Below are 21,490 nucleotides of genomic sequence, written 5' to 3' on the forward strand. Positions count from 1 at the left end.
AGGGTAGAGAGACAAGATCTGCCACCTGCTGGTTCACTTTGCAAACGCCCTCCCGGGCCAGTGTCCCCGCGGTGCTCTAACCACTGGGCCACACGGCCTCCGTGTGTCTGGATTCCAGCGCCCTCGTGAGTGTGCACCACAGCTGGCGGATGGGAGAGGTGGCTTTTTTTTTTAATAAAAATATTATTTATTCATTTGAAAGCAGAGTCACATAGAGACAGAGGTCTGCCGCCTGCTGGTTCATTACCCAAATGGCCGCAACAGCCAGGGCTGGGCCAGGAGCCAGGAGCTTCCTCCAGGTCTCCCACGCGGGTGCAGGGGCCCAAGCACCTGGGCGGTCATCTGCGGCTTTCCCAGGTGCAGTAGCAGGACGCTGGATCGGAAGTGGAGCAGCCGGGACTGGAACCAGCGCCCATCTGGGATGTGGGTGTCGCAGGGGTGGGCTGAAGAACCAACGTCCACCCTGAAGGCTGCAGACCTCCCTGGAAACATGGCGGTGGTGCCCCTCCCCCAGCTGGGGGGGCCCTCGCTCCCACAGCACTGTCGCGGCCCCAGTGCAGCCCTCGGTCTCCCCTGGCTTCTCCACAGGGGAGAGGCCACCCCAAGATTCACACGAACTTGGGGGACCCAAGACACGTTTGAAAAAGAGGGTGGGCACGTGGCAGAGCGGCTGAGCCGCCACTGGGAACACCCGCGCCGGCTCCGTGGCCCTGACCGCTCCCTGGGGGGCAGTGGGGTGGCTCAAGTGCTCGGGTCCCTGCCACTCCCACCTACGCGGGGGCCCCGGCCGGCTGTGAGCCTGGCTTTGGCCCCGGCTCTTGTGGGCAGCTGTGGTGTGAACCAGCAGACGGGGAGCCCTCCCTCAAATAGAACGAAAATAAATTCATTAAAAATTGAAGAGAACAGAGCTGGACTCACACTTCCCCATTTCCTAACGTGGTGGATCCGGGGGGCGGAGCTGAGTCACGTGGACGCGGCCACGGCTTGCATGCGGGAAGAAAGGGCGGGGACCGCGGCCACCCACGCGCCAGAGCCAAACCCGCGAGGCTCAGCAGGAAACCACAGGCCTACACCTTCACGCCTCGGGCTGACGGCGGCACCAGCGGGAAGATCCAGGGGCCTCCTCACCATGTACCACGGCTGTGCCCGACGGCACCCAAGAAGTGCAGGGACCACCACAGAGAGGGCCGGGCGGCCGACGCCCAGAGTCCACGGGGAGCCCCGCCCCCGTCCCAGCTGAGCAGAGACCGGCTCACTCTGCCCCCCGGGCGCAGCCGGCCCCCACGGCCCGCCGAGGGCCGGCACTGCCAGCCACGGTGGCCGGCTGAGGTTGCAGCTTCGGGGTTGGTCCCGGCGTCACTGGAGGAAGCTGGGGGCTCCAGGGGTGCAGGGCAGGCCTGATGTGGCGGCCCCTCCTCCCCTGCCCCCAGCGGGTCCCTGCACATGTGACACCAGCTGGGGAGGACACGCCGGTCACACCATCCCCGCCGATGGGCCCCTTGACCCCTGCAGAGGCCTGGCTGAGGGTCTCGCTCCCGCACTGACCCCACCACCCGCCGGGCCAGGGGAGGAGCTGGTGGGGTCTCCCTGGCCACTGAGAAGCCCAGGTTGCCACGACAACACCAGCACCTGCTCAGCTGCTCCAGTGGCGGTGGGTGGGGCTCCCCAGGGGAGGTTCAGGGAGCCGGTGGCCCGCTCCCAAGCCCCCTCCTCTGCCCGCCAGCCCCTAGCCAGCTGCGCAGTTGACACACAGGTGCGTGGGTGATGGGTGGACAGCGTGGGTGACGGCCTGGCCCCAGGTAGGAGTCCGAGATGCCTGTCACAGCAAAGCCGCAGCCGAGCCAGGCACAGGTCCAGACCCCGGCCACGCCGACCCCGGCCACCTGCTGGCGTGGACCCCGCGAGGCAGAGGGGACGGCTCCGCTGGCTGGGTCTCTGCTGCCCACGTGGGCTCCTGGGGTCCTGCCCTGGCCACTTGGGGAGCGAGCCGGTGGGTGGGCGATGCCCCCCAGAACACAGGCTGGGCCTGGGCTGCTCTGACTACGGCTGAGGTGGTCACGGGCGCCCACCTCACGGGTGGTCTTGGCTGCCCTGCCTGCGGCTGGGCAATGGAGCGACAGGCAGACCCCCGTCCCAGCCCACAGCAGGCGCCCTCAGCTAGACGCCCCGGGGGCCTGGGGCGGAGCCAGCGAGCGCTGGGCACCGGGCGCCCCTCCCCCATGCAGGATGCAACCTAGCCCTTCCTGGGCGCCCCTCCCCGTCCAGTCCCACCTCCCCCTCCGTGTCCCTCGCCCAGAGGCTAGGGCGCCTCCCCATGAGATCGTCTGCCCCAGCCCTTCCCAGCTCTGCCCAGCGCGCAGCGGCTCCAGGCCTGTCCCTCCCTGGGTGTCTCCCGGACCCACACTCCCTTCTTGCGGAACCCAAGCTCTGCTACGAGGCTTTGCCGAGCTGCGCCCCCAGGGTCCGGGGCCCCAAGCCCAGGACGACGGGAGGTCCTGCCCCGTAGCAGGACAAGCAGCCGCAGGCCAGCTGGCGTGGGCTCGGGTCTGCCCTGGGGTCAGGACAGAACAGGGTGGTGAACTCTGGGAGCCCACTTCCTGGACAGTGTGAGGCCCCAGGGAGGGTAGTGCACACACCACCGAGGGGTGCTGGGTGGAGCCAGCCGTGGCCCCAGGGTTGCCCACCCACTGCCAAGGGCTGGTGGGCGGGGCCAGCCCATGAAACGCTGCTGGGGCCCTGCAGCCACAGGCTGGGGAGGCCGACGTGGCCTGGACCACACTAGCCAGGGCCTGTGTGGCGCTGCCCCCACCCCGCCCAGCCGGGGGTCCCGCTCTGGAGAGACAGCTCACGGCCCGAGCAGGCCTCGCACTGAGACCGCCCTGGGGCGGCCAGGACCAGGCCAGGCAAGCAGCCGGCCCAGGAGCCTGAGGTCCCACCAGGTCCCCGAGAGGTGGGCAGAGGCGCTCCTGGTGGCCACAGCACAGCAAGGCCAAGGGCAGTCAGGACGAGGTCCAGGCTCAGCATCCTGACTCCGGAGGGGGCTGCCCACTCGCCCCTGGGCACTGCCTCCCGCCCAGCAGCCCTCCCTCGCGGTGGGGGCAGGGCCTTCGGCACCGGCCACCGGCCCTGCACACCCGTGCGCGTGACAGGCAGCCCGGGTCTCTGAGGGAGGGCAGCCGCCCGGAAGTGTCCTGGGGCCCAGGGCCGGGCCCCTCGCTGCCTTCCTGTCCACAGTGCCTCCAGGGTCGGGGGCACTGTGAGGGCAGGAGCCACACGCCAACCCCCCACCAGAGCGACGCCACGGTGCCACGTCCACGGAGGCCAGCTTTAATAGGGCCCACGGGGCTGGCCTGGGGAAGAGGGCCCCCACCCCGTCCCTGGTGGCCTCTGCCCCGTGCTGCTCCATCGAGGTCGTCCAGCAACAGAGCCGGGTCCTGGGCTCAGGGGCTGGACGGCGGGCTGCCTCCGAGGGCGCAGGGCGCAGGGCGGGCCCCACCGCGGGCGCAGGGTCCCCTCGCCTCTGGAGGTCCTTTCTCGGCAGGTGCCAGGGCCACAGACGCCTGCGTCCCGGGGTTTCCGCTCCTCACCCACACGGAGCCCGGGCGCGCGGGCAGGTGCCGGGGCCAGGCCGGGGAGGGGGCAGCGAGCGTACGGGAAGCAGGGGCGCTGGGCCGCCGCCGCCCAGAGGAGCTGCACGGGCGGGGCGGCAGTGTGGACAGCACCGGGGGTGGCCTGCGCCGCGGAGGCTGGGCTCGGCCCAGGGTTCAACGTCTCCGTTTCATCCAGGACGAGCAGGACGGCGGCGCGCGTGCGGCCCGACTCGGAGTCACGGGGCGTCCTGCAGTCGTGCCGGCGCGAGGCCCGGTGCCCTGGCCGCGGGAGGCAGCCCGGCCCGCTGCAGGCCTCCTGGGAGCCGTCCGAGGCTGCCGCGCGCCCAGACGACTGTGGGCCGGGCCCCGGGGAGTCCCAGGCGTCAGGAGGCCGCCACCAGCTCTGCCTGCCGGGGCCTGGCCTTGGCGGGGGCTTTTCCTGTAGAGCAAACAGGGACGCGTGACGCGTGGGGGCCCCGCGCAGGACTTCCTGACAGAGGCCGGGTCCATGCTGCCCGCCCCGGGGGCACAGCAGGCGCACCGGGGGCCCAGAGGCCCAGCCCCTCCCCCAGCAGAATCACCTGTGACTGCACAGTGCTCAGCATGGCCCAGGGACAGCTACCCGGGCACAGCCACCTGGGGACAGCACCCGGGGACAGCCACCCGGGGACAGCCAGGCCAGGGGTAGCCAGGCAAGGGGGCAGCTAGGCCAGGGGACAGCCAGGCTGGGGACAGCCACCCGGGGACAGCCAGGCCGGGGACAGCCACCCCAGGGACAGCCACCCGGGGGACAGCCAGGCCGGGGACAGCCACCCAGGGGACAGCCAGGCCGGGGACAGCCACCCCAGGGACAGCCACCCAGGGGACAGCCAGGCCAGGGACAGCCAGGCAAGGGGACAGCCAGGCCGGGGACAGCCACCCAGGGGACAGCCAGGCCAGGGGTAGCCAGGCAAGGGGACAGCCAGGCCGGGGACAGCCAGGCTGGGGCCGACTACCCGGGGACAGACACCCCGGGACAGCCACCCCAGGGACAGCCACCCCAGGGACAGCCACCCAGGGGACAGCCAAGCCGGGGACAGCCACCCCAGGGACAGCCAGGCTGGGGGAAGCCAGGCCGGGGGACAGGGTGCGTGGCTGTTTTCCACGGCGCCTCCCAGCGGGCAGGGAAGGTGGGGCTGCCGGGCGCCTTCGGCTCCCTCTGGGACCTGCCAACCCCGCCAGAGCACAGGGCGGTACCTGGCGTCTCCTCCAGGAGGGGCTCCGTGGGGACCTCCGGCAGCTCGAGCTGCTCCTGCGGGGGAGGGCGAGGACGGGAGAGCCGCTTCAGGCGCCGGGGAGGCCACGGCCATGGCCACGGCCACGGCGGCTCTCCAACAGGCCCTGGGACGCTGAGGGGCTGTGCCGACCCCTGACCCCCGGGATCTCCCAAGACCCTGGCTCACGAGGAGCGGGCCAGGCCTGGGCCGCGGGCTGCTCTGGTGTCCACAGGTCGGATGGCCACGGTGGCACCAGGGTCACCTCGCAGCCTGTCCTCCCGAGGGGGGCGCACACGGACGCCGAGTGCTCCGAGCGGCAGCCAGGACTGCCCCTCCTGGCCACGCCCCAGGCAGCTCTGGGGCCACGAGGAGCTGGCAAACCAACGGGCAGCGGGGCGCAGACAGGAAGCCCCCGTCAGGGAGCCAACAGCCCCCAGAGCCTGGCTGGGGCAGGAGTGGAGACGCCGGCACAGGTGCACGTAACCCCGCGAGCCTCGGTGCAGGGGAGGGGCCGGGCGGCCTGGCTGGGTACAGCCGTGGGTGGTGTCGGGAAGGGGAAGAGGCCGTGGCGGGGGCCTACCTGAGTGATGGCGTCCAGCTCCGCCAGGATGGCGTCCTCGTCCTCCTGCGTGAAGCTCCCCGCCAGCAGCTCGTCGATTTGCTGCAGGGGGAGTGGCGGTGAGGCGTGGCGGGCGGGGCCGAGGGGCCCTCGGGGCCCGGCTGCGGGTCAGCGTGTCCCCCACGTGAGACGGGGCACCGCGGGCAGCGGAGCCGTCCCGGGCTCGGCGGCCACTCACCCGCTGGTACTGCACGGCGTCCTGCGTCTCATCCAGGATCCGCTCCACCTCTTCGATGGACATCACCTGGAGACGGCCAAGAACAGGGCCGGCGCCGGTCGGCGGGGGGACGCTGGCCGCTGCGACGGCCGCCCGGGTTTGTGGCTCGGGCCTCGGCCTCCGGCCTGCTACGCAGAAGCCAGGCCGGGCCCCCAGGGCTCCCGAGGCTCCATGTTCGGTGCGGGCGGACCTGCCCCGGCCTCGGCCTTCCAGTGGGCCTCACGCCACGGCCTCCCATGCCAGCTGGGGCCGGGAGGGGCCGGGCAGCCGGCAGAGGCGCCTCGCTTCCCCTCCGTCCAGGCCCAGGCGAGAGCCAGCTCCGGGCGGGCGGCCTGCGGGGCTCAGGGGAGCGTCCCCGCTTTGTGGGTCTCGGCTCCCAGGCCCCGCCCCGCCCCGGCGGCCCCTCCCCGGCGGCCCCGCCCCACCCCGGCCAGCCCCGCCCCAGCGGCCCCGCCTCGCCCCGCCCCGGCGGCCCCGCCCCGCCCCGCCCCCGCCTCGCCCCGCCCCGCCTACCTGGTGCATCTTGTTGAGACACTCGTTCCCGGCCTGCAGCCCTTCCAGCACCTTCATCTCGATCTGGGCGAACTCGATGTTCTGGACCTGGCGGGGTCAGGAGCGCGTCGGGGCAGGCTCGGGGCACCAGGGCCACCCTGCCCACCGCCCAGCGGGCACAGGCCTGGGGCGTTCCGGCCAGCTCAGGCCCGCCGCCAGGGGCCTCATGCAGCCCCCGTCCGGGGCACACCCGGGCCTGCAGACGGCTTCCGGAGCCCCCGGGCCGGCCGCGGGGACGCCGCGTGCAGCCGCCTACCATGGCCTCCAGGCTGCTGATCTGGGTCTCGGTCTTGTCCAGCAGCTGCTCGCGGTACCGCTTCTTCTTCAGCAGCAGCTTGGCCCGCCTGCGGAGGAGGCTCGGGCAGTGACCAGTGACCGCTGCGCCCACCCCCGGGCCCACCACTCCTTCCTGCGGCTCCGCCCTGCCCCACCCCTGGCCCCTCACTCCTTCCCGCCCCGGCCCGCCCTCCTTCCCGCCCCGGCCCCACCCCTGGCCCGGCCCCGCCCCCTCACTCCTTCTGGCCCCAGCCCCGCCCCCACCCTCCTTCCCGCCCCTAACTCCTTCCTGCCGCCCCTGGCCCCGCCCACTCCTTCCTGTCGTCCAGTCCCTGGCCCTGCCCCCTGCCCCGCCCCTCACTCCTCCCAGCCCCGGCCCCGCCCCCGGTCTGCCCCTCACACCTTCCGGCCGTCCCGCCCCGCCCTCCTTCCCGCCCCCGCCCCTCACTCCTTCCCGTCCCAGGCCCCACCCCTGGCCCCGCCCCCACTCCTTTTCGCCCCGGCCCCGCCCCCGCCCCGCCCCGGCCCCCGCCCCTCACTCTTTCTGGCCATCCCGCCCAGGACCCGCCCCCGCCCCGCCCCTCACTCCTTCCCGCCCCGGCCCCGCCCCCGGCCCGCCCCTCACTCTTTCCGGCAGTCCCTCCCAGGCCCCGCCCCGCCCTCCTTCCCGCCCCCGCCCCGCCCTCCTTCCCGCCCCCGCCCCGTACTCCTTCCCGCCCCGCCCCTCACTCCTTCCCGCCCCTGCCCCGCCCTCCTTCCCGCCCCCGCCCCGCCCTCCTTCCCGCCCCGGCCCGCCCCCGGCCCGCCCCTCACTCCTTCCGGCCGTCCCGCAGCAGCTGCCGCGCCAGCGCCCGCTCCCGCTCCAGCTGCTGGGCGACCCTCCTCTGGTACTGCTTCAGCTTGTCGCGCTGCTGCTTCAGTTGCTGCGGGGAACGCCAGGTCAGCCCGGCCACCAGCAGGGGGCGCTGCCCGCAGGCGCCACCTGGTCCTGCGTCCTGGGCCAGCCCCAGCCGGGCACGGAGTCGCGCGCACGGCGGCGTGGCCCCCAGCCCTCCCCGGTCACGGGGGGCTGCAGGCCGGCTGCCCGCGAGGACCCACGGCGGCTCGGCCCTTCCCAGTGTCGCCGTCCGGATGCGGGGGGGGGGGGGCAGGCCCTGTCTCTAGCCGGGACCAGCGCGGGGGGCTGGGCGGGGCTCTGCGCCCTGCGCTGCGGCGGTGCCCACTCTGCCACCCCAGCCTTCAGAGGCCGCGTGGCCGGAGCCCGCGGGGGCCACGGCCTCGGGCTGGACACCGGGTCCTGTCTCAGGTCAGAGAGAGGCCCGAGGCAGGGGGCTTGGCTGCGGGCTCAGACCCCACCCGGGCTGCCCGCGCCCCGGGGCCCTGCACCCACGTGGGGGCCCGCCGGCTCCCGGCGGGGACCTGGGGCGGACCCGCGGACGGAAGCCGACCCCTCCGCCAGTCCCCCGGGAAAACGGGGGCGCCGGGCGGCCACACTGCCCCTTGGGGCGGGCGCCTGCCGGGCCTGCCCCCCAGCCCAGGAAACGCGTGACCGCCGCCCCTTCGGGGTGCGGGCACCGCCCTCCGCCCGCGCCACGGCCCTGGGGACCCCCGGGCGGCCGGCGCACGGGGTCCCCCACCTGCTGCCCCGCAGGACCGGACCAGGCCCCGGCCACGCCCACCGAGGCCTCCCGCCCGCGCCCGGGCCGGCCCCTCACCAGGATGGCCTTGTCCTGCTCGGTCACCCGGCTCTGCTTCTTGCGGCCGAACAGGTTGCCCATGACGGCGCCGCACGGCCCCGCGCCCCCGCCCGGCGCGCCCCGGCCCGGCTCGCCCGATCGCCGCCGCCTCGCGGCCGCCGTCGGAGGCGGAGCTCGGACGACGGCGGCCGCGCGGGGCCGTGCGCCGCGGAACGCGAAGTCGCGCGCCCGCCCGCCCCGGCGCGCCTCGGGTTCGAGTCCGCGGGCCGGGCGGGCGGCGGCGCGGGTCATCCGACGTGCTTTCTGCGCAGCCCAGCCCCGCAAAAGACCACGCTGGCCGAGACGGGCGGGCGGGTGTAGACAGATAGGAAGTTGAGTTCAAGTTCACGGCGCCGGCACCAGCAAGTGTCCACTGGACATTTTGGACTCAGAAGTATTTTTTTAAAATATTTATTTTATCTGTTTGAAAGACAGTTACAGAGAAAGGTAGAGACAGAGAGAGATTTTCCATCCTTCAGTTCACTCCCCAGATGGCCGCAATGGTTGGAGCTGCGCCAGTCCGAAGCCAGGAGCTTCTTCCGGGTCCCCCCCGTGGGTGCAGGGGCCCAAGGACTTGGCCATCCTCCACTGCTTTCCCAGGCCGCAACAGAGAGCTGGATCGGAAGTGGAGCAGCCGGGACTCGAACCTGTGAGCATATGGGATGCCGGCGCTTCAGGCCAGGGCTTTAACCCGCTGCGGCACAGCGCCAGCCCTGGACTCAGAACCGCGCGGCCGCTGCTTCTCCCACCGCAGCCGGGACTCCCGTCCCTGGGGGTCGGTGCCAGGGAGGCCAGCGGGGCTGCTGACCCCCTCGGGAGAGGACGCGGCCCCTTGCTTCCTCGTCCCTGGTTTCTGCCCGGGATCCACCCAGCCTCTGTCTAGACGCAGGGCCAGTTACGTGGGAGGGAGGGGTCCTCTGGCCCCCTGGAGCCCTCCCACCTCGCCTGCCCTGGGGCAGACCTGGGCGGGGCTGCGGGAAGGGTCTGTGGGCTCCTGGGGCCGCTCCCATCAGCCCCCGGGGTGTTCTGGGGCCCCGGGAACCGGCGGCCAGTGGGAGCCAGCGTGTTGTGTGGGCACTTGCGGCCGGGAGCAGGTGCATGTCCCCGGGGGGCCTGCGGCCGGAGCAGGTGCATGTCCCCGGGGGGCCTGGCTGAGAGCTGAGGCCCCGCCGCCTGCCCCCGCCTCGGGGGCTGCCGACTGTCAGCCTAGAGGTCTTGTTCCGTCACCCCGGGGAGCGGGAGCCCGGCCGTGGGGTGAGCGGGGCCCTGCAGGCTCGGCCTCCTGGCTTCGGCGCCCGGGTGTGCGGGCCGGCCTCCGCCATCTGGCCAGGACTCAGATTCCGAGTTTCCGTGGACCAGCAGTGAGACGGGGCCCAGCGCCCCCACCCCGGCCCCGGGCTCAGGGGTCCCTGCCCCAGCACAGCCCCCAGCCCAACTCCCCCAGAGCCCACCCCACACGGACCCGCGTCTCTGCCAACGCCTGCGCGCTGCGCGGAACTCGGCCAGGCTCCACCTGGTGCCCACTCTCGGTAGTACAGCTGGGAGCTACGCGAGGTTCTACACTTGTACAGGGTTGTAAAATACACACACGCACGTGCACACACACGTGCACACAGGCACATGCAGACACATGCATGCAGACACGTGCGCGTGCACGCACAGATACATGCGTGCACACGTGTGCATATGTGTAGACAAGTGCGCAAGACACACGTGCACACACATGCAGACACGTGTGCACACACCATGTGAACACACAGAAGCGCGTGCGTGCACATGCATGCACATAGATGTGCACAGAATCACGCGTGCTCACAGACACGTGCGAAGACACACGCACAAGTACGTGCACACACGTGCATGCATGGACACACGTGCAGAAACATGCTTGCACAGGTATGTGCACACGCTCATGTGTGCACGTGCAGACACAGATGTGCACAGAGAATCATACGTGCACACACAATGCGTGCACACACATGCACCCAGAGACACACATGTCCACAAGACACATGGGTACACACATGCACACAAACATACATGCGCAGACGTGTGCACAGGATCATGTGCACAGACACATGTGCAAAGACATGCACACGCAAGCATGCAGACGTGCACACACAGAACCATACACGCACACATAATACAGACACATGCGTGTGCACACATGCACGCAGACACATGTGTGCGCCCAGACACACGCACCCACAGAGACACACATGTGCACACACATCTGCATGCGCGGACACACGCACACAGCACCGGGGGGGGGGGACCGCAGGTGGCCCCCGAGGTCTCGACCGTCGCGGCGGGGTCCCTTCCGGGAAACGCCCATCCCCGCGCGGCTGTCCGGCCGCCCCGCGGGCAGCGGCCTCCCTCGGGGTCCGCCCGGGCCCAGGACGCGACTCCCCGCGGAGCCCCCACGCCTTCCTGCGCCCTGGGGCTGCGCTCGGGGCCCCCATGGCCAGCTGAGGCCGCTCCCCGAGCCCACGCGCCCCGCCCACGTCCCCGGCACCACGACGCGCGCGGGGGACGCGTGGGCTCCGTGAGGAACGCACGCACCTGCAGCCCCGCACAGACGGACGCGGGAGCGTTTCCGTCGGCCTTGTTCGCGCGAGACGGGCGGGGAGACCCCCACGGAGAGTGGACGGGGGCTGCAGCTGCCCCAGGGGTCTCGGGTGGGGTCAGGTTCAGATGGAGGCTGTAGGGGGCGGGGCAGAGAATAAGAGGGGCCCAAGGAACATTCTGGAATAAGACAACGGTCAAGGCCAATTCTCAACATCTGATGCCGGCGCACGGCTGTGGGCGTCGGAGGGGACCCGCTCGCCTGGGGCTCGACCTGGGCCCGCTGACCCTGGACGGACGGCGACCCCGCCCGGAGGGCCGGGAAAGGCGGGGGGCACGGGCGGCCCAGCGAGCTGACCCCCGCCCTCCAGGTCCCTGCGCGGCCGGCCCGGCGGCGACCTTCGCGACAACCACGCGGTGGCGCTGCAGGACCGCGGACGCCGGGCGGACCCCACGTCCCCCACACCGGCGGGAGGGCCCGGCGGAGCCTGGCGGTCGGGCAGCGGCTCCCGGGGTCCTCGGTGGGACCCGCCTGGGCGCGGTGAGGCCGCCCGCTCGCCTCGGCACCTGCCCCGGTGTGCGGGCGGCGGGGAGCGGGTGGTGGTCGGTGATGGCGGCTCGTGAGTCCCGGTGAGAGCAGGCGGAGGTGCGCTGGGGCCCCAGCACCCCGTGCGTTTCACGGGGGGACCGAGGTGGGGCCGCAGGGGCCGCTGGCCACCGCGGACTCGGAGCCGAGAGCTTGCAGGGCCCTGGAGGGGACCTGGCTGTGGCTGGGGTTGTGCGCGGCCCTGGGCTGGTGTGGGGAGGGGTGAGAAGGCCTTGGGGCGCAGGGGGTCCCGGCAGGGGAGGTGCCAGCCCAGCCTCACTCTGTGGGGGCCACCTGCCTCTCCCATCTCCCACGGAGCGGTCTCCCTACCCCGCGGAGAATCCAGGGGTCAGGGTGAGCCCTGGGGTGCAGCAGGTCAAGCTGCTGTGTGCGATGCCCCCACCCCATGTGGGCGCCGGTTCGATTCCCGGCTGCTCCACTTCGACCCAGCTCTCTGCTGTGGCCTGGGAAAGCAGGGGACGATGGCCCAAGTGCTTGGGCCCCTGCACCCGCGTGGGAGACCCGAGTGAGCTCCTGGCTTTGGCCTGGCCTTTGCGGCCATCTGGGGAGGGACCCAGTGGATGGAAGACCTCTGTCTCTCTGTAAATTGCCTTTCAAATAAAATAAAATTTAAAAAGGACCTTCCTCTCAAATAAAATAAATAAATGAATCTTAAAACCAAAGCGCAGGAGCCTCCACCGCCTGTGTTGTAGCTTCTCACCCCTGCTGAGTCGGCCTGCTTGGCTGCAGGTGGCTGGGGTCTGAGGCCCCCCCGGCCCCGCAGTCCGGCGAGGGGCGAGGCTGGGCTCAGAGCCCAGGTCCGGAGGAGGCCGCCCCACCCCACTCCAGGGCAGGTGCAGCCCGTCCCCGCAGCTGGGGGTCTCTCTGGGGGCCCTGGAGCTGTGGTCTTTGCGGCCTGGGCCTCAGCGGTGCCCTGGGGAGGGGTTTGGCTGTACCGCACCCAGCACCTGGCGCACCGACACCCCCCCCCCCCGTCTCCACATGCTGGGTGCAGGGAGGCCTCACCCAAGTTCTGGGTCCTCAGTCTGCCCTCACCCCCGGGGCCCGCCTGGCTCCCACCCTGCTCCCCGCCTCCCCCAGCAGCTGTGAGGTCCCTGGGGCAGGCCGCTCTGCTGGCCCCATGGCCTCTGCCCCCAGTGCTGGCCTCTTCCGCGGAGGCGTCTCCTGGCTGGCGGCGAGCCGTGTGTGGGGAGGGAGAAGCCCCCGCCCGGGCACGGGGGCCCTGGGGGAGGGGCTGTGGAGCACGCGGGCCTTGGGGACACAAAGCCTGGCCCCCAGCTGGGGCCAAGGAGGCCTGTGCTTCAGGGCTGTGGTCAGCGTCCCCAGGGCCTCTCTGATCCCCTGGACGCACTGCAGAGGTGCGACCGGCTGCAGGCGCGGGTGGCAGACACCAACACACGCCTCCCTGAGCCCCTGCCAGAGCCCCCGCCCACGCCACGGGCCCTCCCCAGGGCCGTCTGCCGGAATCCGGGCAGGGGACGGTGACGGACACGTGGAGGTGGAGGCGACCACGGCCCCAGGCACAGCGAGGCAGTCATGGGTTCCTGGATGGGGACGTGACAGCGTCTTCGAGCCAGGCCCTTCCCACACCGGGGAGGGGATGCCCAGGCCCCACTGCGGAGAGGCGGCTACCCGTCCCCTGTTGGCTCTGTGCTCGGCAGGACGGCCACGACCGCCTGTCCCTGCGTGTCCCCAGGGCTGCCCGTGTGGCTGAGGGGTGGCTGGACCACGGCCCTGGCTGCAGCCGCCCCAGCCTGCCCCTCGTTTTTATGACCTCTCAATTTGTTCGCAAGTCCTGGTGACAGAAAAAAACCGATGCTAATAGGAAAAAGATTACTCTCAACAAGGCTCGGCCAGCACAGCCCTGGAGATGCCAGGGGTCCTCCATGTTGCAAACAAACCGGAATTTAATAATTCCAGCCATTAGGCCTCCGGTTCCCATGGCAACTGCTGCCTCCCGCCTTCCAGGCCAGGGCGGGAGGGCTGGGCACCGATTCCGGTCCTCATGCATCCGCCCCCGGCAGCCAGTGCCTGGGACCTGCTGCTGGGGGCTGCAGCGGCCCCCTGGCCCCAAGGGGCAAGGGACACCGGGCACCGTGGCCAACCTGCCACACCACAGGGCTCTGCAGGCTGGAAAACAAGGTGTGTGAGGTGTGCCTTTGGGGGCTGGCCCCTCTGACCCAGCCCCAGCCCACGCCGGCATCCTGCTGGGCCCCAGCACCGGGTGTGGGAAGGGCCTTGGCTCGATGAAGCGGTCACGTCCCCATCCGGGACCTGTGACTGCCTCGCTGTGCCTGGCAGGGGCCGAGGCGCTCGCCGGCGGGAGGCGGGGTCAGGCCAGCTGAGGCCCCGTGCCACTGGGGGGGGGCGGGGGGGCGCCTGGGCGGATTCCTCCCTGGCCTTGGGGAGGAGCCAGCCCTGGTGGCAGCCCAGGGACACTTGTATCAGTTTCAGACCCTGGGAGAGTAACTTTGTGTTCTTGGAAAAAAGAAACAAACAGCAAAGTTTGCAACTAAATTTAGTGCGTGTTCTTGGAGAGCTGTCCAGGGAAGGCACTGGGCCCTCGCACTGGTCCCCGGCTGCCGGCCAATGTGACCTTGGCTGCCCACGGCCATGCCAGGCCCCACGGGGCCCGTGCCTGCAGGGAGCAACTGGACAAGGTCTCCGTGGGACTCCCATGGGCCCGCGAGCCCTGCCCGGCCCCTCGGCAGGGGCTGCTCCAGTGGGTGCTCTGCTGGTAACAGATCAGGCTGGGAGTGCGCTTTCAAGCAAGGACACCCTGACACGGGAAGGGCCAGCCGGGCCGGGAGGCCGCGCCACTTCCCACCCAGCTCCCTGCTGGTGCACCTGGGAGGGGAGGGCCCGAGCGCCAGGCCCCGGATGGAGCTCCAGGCTCCTGGCTGCAGCCCGGCCCCGCCCCAGCCCTCGGAGCCATTGGGGAGTGGACCAGCGGCTCCTCCTTCATTCTTTCAAATACACAAATCTTTTTTTTTTTCTGGCACAGAGTTGGGGGCTGGCGCTGGCGCGATCGGGCTAAGCCGGGCTTGTGACAGCTGCTCTGCCTGGGATCCGGCTGCGGCTCAGGCCCCTGGGAGGCCGCGGCGATGGCCCAGGTGCAGGCGCTCGGCCCGCACCCGTGGGAGACCCGGATGGAGCTCCGCCCACCCTGGCTGCTGTGGGTTCAGGGACGAGCAGCAGACGAAGCTGGCACACGACGGGACCGCGCCGGCACTTCTGCACGGGTTTATTTTATGGACAGTTACTGTCGGCCGTTGCTCGTAGCTTCACATTACGATTCCACGTCAGCTTCGTAAATAAATAGAGATAAACAGACCGTGGGTCGCGCTCTCTCGAGCCTCGGGTAACTTCATGATTGGATTCTCGCGTGGGACCTGTGGGGACACAGCGTGCACGCAGGCGGCTCTCGGGCAGAGCAGGGAGGGCTCCGTGCACGCGGCCGAAACGCAGGGTAGGTCAGGGTCAGTGAACCGAGTCAGCCGCGGGGGCAGGCGCTGTCCGTGGGCGGAGCTCGGCTTCCGGAAGGTTCTGGTGTGTCACCAGCTGGGGGCTCTGGGGGCTGGGCTAGGGCGGCCCCGTGGGCAGTCGGGGCTCTCTCTGGCCTTCCTGGCCTGACGTGGGGGCGGGGCTTCATCCGGACACTTCCTGTGGCTGGGAGCACCCCCAGGGGCAGCAGGAAGGTCGCTGTCCACACCGAGCCCTGGCCGGGCCCTGGGACCGACCCAGGCACCGCCGGCCGCAGGGCCCCAGGCAGAGCCACCGTCCCGACGAGGGGACCGCACGTTTGCCACGTCCCACCACGCAGGCCACCTACCGGCAGAGCCAGCCAAGCCCCCGCGCCGCATCTGAATAATCCTGATTCCCAGAGAAAACGGAACACGCGCCTCAGACCGCGTCGGCCGCGTCCGTGTGCAGCGTGGTCGGCCGGGGCTGCTCGTCCACACGCTTCCCTGCTCCACGCGCGCACACGCGATGCACACGCAACGCACACGCGCAGACACGTCCTGATGTCGGCCTCAGCGAGCAGGGCCCAGGGTGTGGCTCAGGCAGGTGCTGTGGGGCCACACGTGTGTGCCCGCGTGCGTGTGCACCGTGAGGCGCAGGCCGGAGGCTCTGTGGGGACCAGCAGCACGTCCGAGGGGGCGGCGGGGTCTCCCGGGACCTGTCCAGGCCGGAGCCCTCTCCTGGTGGCCCCCTGTGGGGAAGGCGCGTGTGGGGGAGGGGCGCCCGCCCAGCACAGGCCGTGGCAACCCCGGGGGACCCCCAGAGGGCGTGGCCCTGGGCACCCCCCCAGTGTCTGGAGCCGTCCACGTGCCCAGGGCTGGGCTCCGCACACGCAGTGGCCGTCGCAGCGTGGGTGTGCTCCCGAGGGGAGGGGAGCCCGGGGGCAGCAGCAGCAGGGCCTGCGTCACGGCGGGCCTCCTCTGTCCGGAGCCGAGCGGCCGCGGAGCGGCGGGCAGCAGCAGCCGGCGCTCCAGGCGAGCGCGGCGGGTCCACTATGTACAGGGCGGCGGGTGCCCGGCCCCGCTATCTCACGCGCTTCTCCACCGAGTACACGGAGATGTAGTAGTCGTTGCTCCCCACGGCCAGGTGAGGCTGCGAGAGGACACAGAGCCGTGAGTGGGCGCCCGGCCCAGCGTGCCCCCCCCGGCCCTGGCAGCTGCCCAGCGTGCCTCCCGACACTGACCCAGCAGTGCCCCAGCGGCCACCCCCAGGCCTGGCAGTGCCCCACCCCCGGCCCAGTGTGTCCCCCAGGGCCTGGCAGTGCTCTCCCCTCGGGCCCAGCGGCTGCCCAGTGTGGCCCCCAGTGTGGACCCAGCGGCCGCCCAGCAAGCCCCCCGACACTGGGCCCAGGCGCTGCCGGCCTCCACGGGCCCTCACTGGGTCTGCACGCGACCCCCCAGGGACTGCTCTGGCAAAGCACCCGGCGCCTCAGCAGAGCCACAGGCAGGCCCCCTCCCCGGTGCCGGGAGGAGCTGGAGGATCCCGTGTCACAGCCGCAGCCCACAGCCATGGAGCCGGCGTACTGAGGACAGGCGCGCGGCCCGTGCTCCCGGGTGCTCCCTCGTTGGGGAGGCTGGGGCGGGGGACGGACGCTTCCCGGGGCTGCATCAGTGCAGGGGCCAAAGGACAGGGCCGTCCACCCCTGGTGCGGGCTTTCCTGCCTGAGTGACAAAGGCCTGGGGGGTCCAGAGAGTGAGGGCGGGGCTGCTGGCCCTGGAGGCAGGCACGCGGGCAGCCCCTGCCTGGTGACCCGGGCCTGGAGTCACGGGCAGCCCCCGGCCCTGGAGGCAGGCACGCGGGCAGCCCCCAGCCCTGGAGGCAGGCACGCGGGCAGACCCCGGCCCTGGAGGCAGGCATACGGGCAGACCCCGGCCCTGGAGGCAGGCACGCGGGCAGCCCCCGGTCCTGGAGGCAGGCACGCGGGCAGCCCCCGGTCCTGGAGGCAGGCACGCGGGCAGCCCCCGGCCCTGGAGGCAGGCACGCGGGCAGACCCCGGCCCTGGAGGCAGGCACGCGGGCAGCCCCCGGCCCTGGAGGCAGGCACGCGGGCAGACCCCCGGCCCTGGAGGCAGGCATGCGGGCAGACCCCAGCCCTGGAGGCAGGCATGCGGGCAGACCCCAGCCCTGGAGGCAGGCACGCGGGCAGACCCCGGCCCAGTGGCTGCCGGCAGCAGGTCCTGCCCGCCCGGCGGGGACTGACCCAGTGCGGGTGGAAGGCCAGGCAGCTGATGGCGCCCACGCGCTGGCCCATGAAGCCGTCGTAGTACTTGATGTTGTTGATGAGCTCCCCGTTGCTGTTGTAGATGGCGGTGAACTGGTTCATGGAGCCGCTGCGGGGGAGGGGAGAGGGTGGGAAGAGGGAAGGGCCCAGGGCCCGCGGCCGGAGGGACCCCCGCCCAGGTCCCTGGACGGGGCAGCGGTAGGCGGGGACCAGAGGACTTGAGGCTCCAGCCCTGAGATGCCTCAGTGTCCTGGGAGGAAGAGGCTCTGACCTCAGAGAACACGCCCCGCAGGGGCGGGGCAGGGGTGGGGCCCTGGAGGGGCGGGGCTCTGGTGTGGAGGGGGCGGGGCTGGGAGGTCCTCTAATATGGAGGGGGCAGGGCGGGGCCTCTGGTGTGGAGGGGGCGGGGCTGGGAGGTCCTCTAATAAAGAGAGGGGGGCTGGGGCCGGGGCCTCTGGTGTGCAGGGGGCGGGGCTGGGAGGTCCTCTAATAAAGAGAGGGGGCTGGGGCCGGGGCTGGGGGGCACCTACCAGGCGATCAGGTTGGCCTGGGGGTGGATGTCCAGGGCCGTGAGGCCCCTCACGATCTGCAACACGTTCACAGACTCCGGCATCCGCGGGTCAAAGAAGCGCACGTCTCCATTAACGCTGTGGGGAGACCCAGGGTGGCCTCGTGTGGGGCCCGGCTGTGCGGTACAGGACCCGGGTACCCCCCGGAATCTGGGGTGTAGGGTACAGGACCAGGCACCCCCGCCTGGAATCTGGGGTGTAGGGTACAGGACCGAGCACCCCCGCCTGGAATCTGGGGTGTAGGGTACAGGACCGAGCACCCCCGCCTGGAATCTGGGGTGTAGGGTACAGGACCGGGCACCCCCGCCTGGGGCCTGGCTGTGGGGTACAGGACCAGGCACCCCCACCTGGAATCTGGGGTGTAGGGTACAGGACCAGGCACCCCCCAGAATCTGGGGTGTAGGGTACAGGACCGGGCACCCCCGCCTGGGGCCTGGCTGTGGGGTACAGGACCAGGCACCCCCACCTGGAATCTGGGGTGTAGGGTACAGGACCAGGCACCCCCCAGAATCTGGGGTGTAGGGTACAGGACCGGGCACCCCCGCCTGGGGCCTGGCTGTGGGGTACAGGACCAGGCACCCCCACCTGGAATCGGGTGTGGGGTGCAGTGACCCTGAACGTGTGGAACTGTCCACACACAGGCCAAGCGCCCGAGGCCACACCCCAGTCCCAGCTCCGTGTGTGGGGCGCGGGGTGTCTGCTGACCAGGACCCAGAGCGCTCGGCAAAGCTGTGCGAGGGCAGGCAGGCTGCTGGCCCCTCCCCCAGGTCACAGCCGCGGGGCTCCCTGTCACTCGGGCTGGGCCTCCCCAGGTCGCCGGCCGGCCTCTGCCTCCGCTCCGGCATCTCACCCCCCCCCCATGATTTGTTTCATGGCTCGCACGGTGGGAGAGCTGCCCCTCTTGGAGGGACGGTGGCTCTGCGACAGGGAATTCGTTTGCCGTCCCTCTAACAGGTGAACGCACGCGCTGCCAGCAGCGCTTACACAGCCCCCCCTGCCTGCCCCGCGCCCCGCCTCCCAGTGCCGAGTGGTTGTAAGGCGGGGGGAGGGCTCCACGCCCCACGCCCCATCCCCCCGCGTCTCCGGACCCCCTCCTCACCTCACGCTCACGATGTGGCCCTCCGGGCGTTTCTGGAGGTGGGCCTTCACCACCCAGGCCGTGTGCTCCCGGTACGTCATGACGCGGCTGTGGGGAGACCGAGTCAGGCCGGGGGCCGCGGGCGGCCTGGCCCGCCTCTGGCACCTGCGTGGGGGGTGTGCACGGGCAGGAGTGGACTGCGTGTGCAGGCTCACAGCAGCCGGGCCCCACCCTGTCCCCGTGCGGGGATGAAGCTCCCTCCCGGGACCCCTCCGTCTCCCTTGGGCCTGCACTGTGCCGGACGGGCTCTGGCCCGATCAGCCTGCTTCTCCAGGTCGTGGGGCGGTCAGCAGAGAGGACCCCAGCCCCCAGGCGGTGGGACAAGGGCCTCGGGCCCGGGACCAGCCGCACCTAGAGCAGCGCCACAGCCTGGGACTGAGACCCGGTGGGCACCTGCACGGCCCCCGCCCCCAGGCGTCAGGAGGGACGGGCGTGACCCCTGCTCTCAGACCACGTCAGCGTGCTCACGGGGCAGTGCCCCTCAGCCCAGGACACTTCCGTGACCCTGAACACACCAGCAGTCGCTCAGCTGGGGTGGGAGGGGCCTGCAGCCTGCGGCTGGGGTGGGAGGGGCCTGCGGCCACGCTCGCCACCCGCCCTCAGCAGCCCCATTTAATGGCCCAGCTCAGTCCCAGCTCCATCTGGTCCCACTGGGCCCACTCAGAGGCCCCTTCTGCTCACAGCGGCTGTGCCCTGTGTCTCCCGTCTGTGCCAGGCCAGGGCGTGGTAGGTGTTGAGGACCCTGGGCTGTCCACACCTGGGCCCAGTGATGGCTGCACCTCCCGCAGGGTGTCCCTGAGCCTCCTCTCATCCCTGCCAGCCTCTCAGCACCACGCGGTGCCCATGTGTGCCCCAGACCCTGCCTCCTCAGCCGCTCACCCTGGCAACCTGGGGGCCGCGGGGGCACGGGCACATCCCAGGGGGCCTGTGCACCCCGCTCCTCCTGGCCGGCTCTGGGTGGCCGGCTCCAGTGGGCTTCAGTGGTCCCGCTGGACCCCGGGGGAGACTTCAGTCTTGCCGCGCACTGCGCACAGCGGACTGGCCGTGAGGGGACCTCGGCCCTGGGGCAGGTGTGTGTGCGGGGCGGCCGGGCGCTGAGTTACCATTCACTGAGTGCCATCCTCCGGTCGTAGACGCGGATGGAGCCGTCGCCGAGGCCGGCCACGATGAGAGAGCGGTGGGAGTCGCAGGACAGGCTCGTCACGCAGCTGTCGGCGCCCGTGGGGATGTCCTAGGGCCAAGCACACAGCCCGTGAGAACGGAGGCTCTGCGCCCGGGTCCACGTCCCAGCTGGCCTGGACCCGGGTGCTGCAGGGAGTGGAGACAGGCAGGGCTCCCAGGGGAGGGAGCCGTGGCCTCACCATCAGTGTCTGCCCTGGTGGCCCCGAGTGCCTCATCCGGTGACAGGCACAGAACACGGGGCCCTGGCGGCCACCAGGGAGGTTCCTACCAACATTCCCTTATCCCACAGAGAGGAAGTGTGGTCCCCACTGGCACCCTGGTGAGCTGTAGCCAGCGGAGGCAGCCTGGGCCTGTGCAGGCAGAGCCAGGGCCAGGAGCAGAGGGCAGGGCGGGGAGGCTGCCACAGAGCACCTTCCCGCCAGGGCGGTTCTGCAGGTGCGGGGGCCAGCGGCCCTCCCTGCTCCTCACAGCCAGGTCCAGGAGGGGCCTCCCACCCCTCAAAGCACTGCCCGGGATGGCACACAGGGGGCCCCTGGGCTCGGCTGGGAAGCAGGCCCCTCAGCACCAGGGTGGCCGGCCGTGCCCTCGGGCCCGGTCTCACGGTCCCAGGACGGGAAAACCCTGCCAGACTTCTTCCCGACGGGTTCAGGGCAGCCGTGAGGGGAGTTAAAGCTTCCTGGTGTTGCCGCAGGACTCAGTGACGGGCTGGTGGCAGGAGGCGCGGGCCTGGGCTGCAGCCTGCAGCCTGTGCCAGGCCTCCTGCCCGCTGCGGCCCCGGGAGCAGCGCCGAGCCAGCCTCCTGCTCCTGGCCCAGGGGGCGGACAGCGCCAGGGCCCCTGCGGCTTCCCCGGGCGCCCAGGGCCCTCCGCTCCCTGCACTGAAACTGAGGCCAAAGACGCCCGGGTAGCACGCGGATAATTCACCGTCCTCACCAGGGACCTCTCACCCTCCCAGGCCGGCATTCCCTGGTGTTCACAGACAAAACACCGGGGATAATCGGGACGGCCCAGCTCCAGCGGCTGTGGTGCAGCTGCCGAGTGCCCAGGCCCAGTGCGCCCCGGGCGAGCAGCTGCAGCCCAGGCAGCCAGGCCCCGCCCCCCAGCAGCCAGCGCAGCACCCACTGTGCTCCCGGCAGCCCCGGGCTGTCTCCCACGAGGGCGGAGCCTGGTTACCTGCACCTTCATCTCGCGGTCCGTGTCCCAGATGCGGACGATCCGCACGTCCCCCGAGCTCATGAGGAGCCCGGTCTCCTGCTCCCAGTCCACCACCATCCCGGCTCCTGCGGAGACACAGGGAGGCGCGGTCTCACCCCGTGGCCGGCAGGCAGGCTTGGGGGCTCCGGGTGGCCACCCAGCCGGCAGCTCCAAGGGGCACCGGACACCACGCAGCATCTCCGCGGCTGAGCCGAATGCCTGCCCGTGTGAGCGCCGGCTGGACCATT

At 71.4% G+C, this 21,490-nt stretch overlaps 2 protein-coding genes across 4 annotated transcripts in view; both read right to left on the reverse strand.

Moving 5' to 3' along the window:
• Window positions 1-3,311: 3,311 nt before the first annotated feature.
• Window positions 3,312-8,385, reverse strand: CHMP6 (charged multivesicular body protein 6). Its single transcript, XM_051830527.2, has 8 exons — window positions 8,226-8,385; window positions 7,324-7,433; window positions 6,491-6,578; window positions 6,196-6,282; window positions 5,644-5,709; window positions 5,427-5,507; window positions 4,827-4,881; window positions 3,312-4,029 (listed from the first exon to the last, which is right to left on the reverse strand). The coding sequence occupies exons 1-8, from the start codon at window positions 8,286-8,288 to the stop codon at window positions 3,974-3,976; spliced, it is 606 nt and encodes a 201-aa protein (XP_051686487.1). The 5' UTR covers window positions 8,289-8,385; the 3' UTR covers window positions 3,312-3,973.
• A 6,261-nt stretch (window positions 8,386-14,646) lies between these two features.
• RPTOR (regulatory associated protein of MTOR complex 1) overlaps window positions 14,647-21,490 on the reverse strand; it is a 342,816-nt gene continuing 335,972 nt past the window's right edge. For all 3 annotated transcript variants that reach the window (XM_070060172.1, XM_070060173.1, XM_070060174.1), the window contains 6 exons: window positions 21,222-21,328; window positions 19,971-20,098; window positions 18,829-18,915; window positions 17,691-17,807; window positions 17,140-17,269; window positions 14,647-16,032 (listed from right to left, as the gene is read on the reverse strand). In XM_070060172.1, coding sequence (XP_069916273.1) covers window positions 15,964-16,032; window positions 17,140-17,269; window positions 17,691-17,807; window positions 18,829-18,915; window positions 19,971-20,098; window positions 21,222-21,328 — 638 coding nt within the window. In that variant the 3' untranslated portion in view covers window positions 14,647-15,963. The remainder of the gene's footprint in view (window positions 16,033-17,139; window positions 17,270-17,690; window positions 17,808-18,828; window positions 18,916-19,970; window positions 20,099-21,221; window positions 21,329-21,490) is intronic.

Source organism: Oryctolagus cuniculus, chromosome 17, assembly GCF_964237555.1.
Source record: "Oryctolagus cuniculus chromosome 17, mOryCun1.1, whole genome shotgun sequence".
Lineage (NCBI taxonomy): Eukaryota > Metazoa > Chordata > Mammalia > Lagomorpha > Leporidae > Oryctolagus > Oryctolagus cuniculus.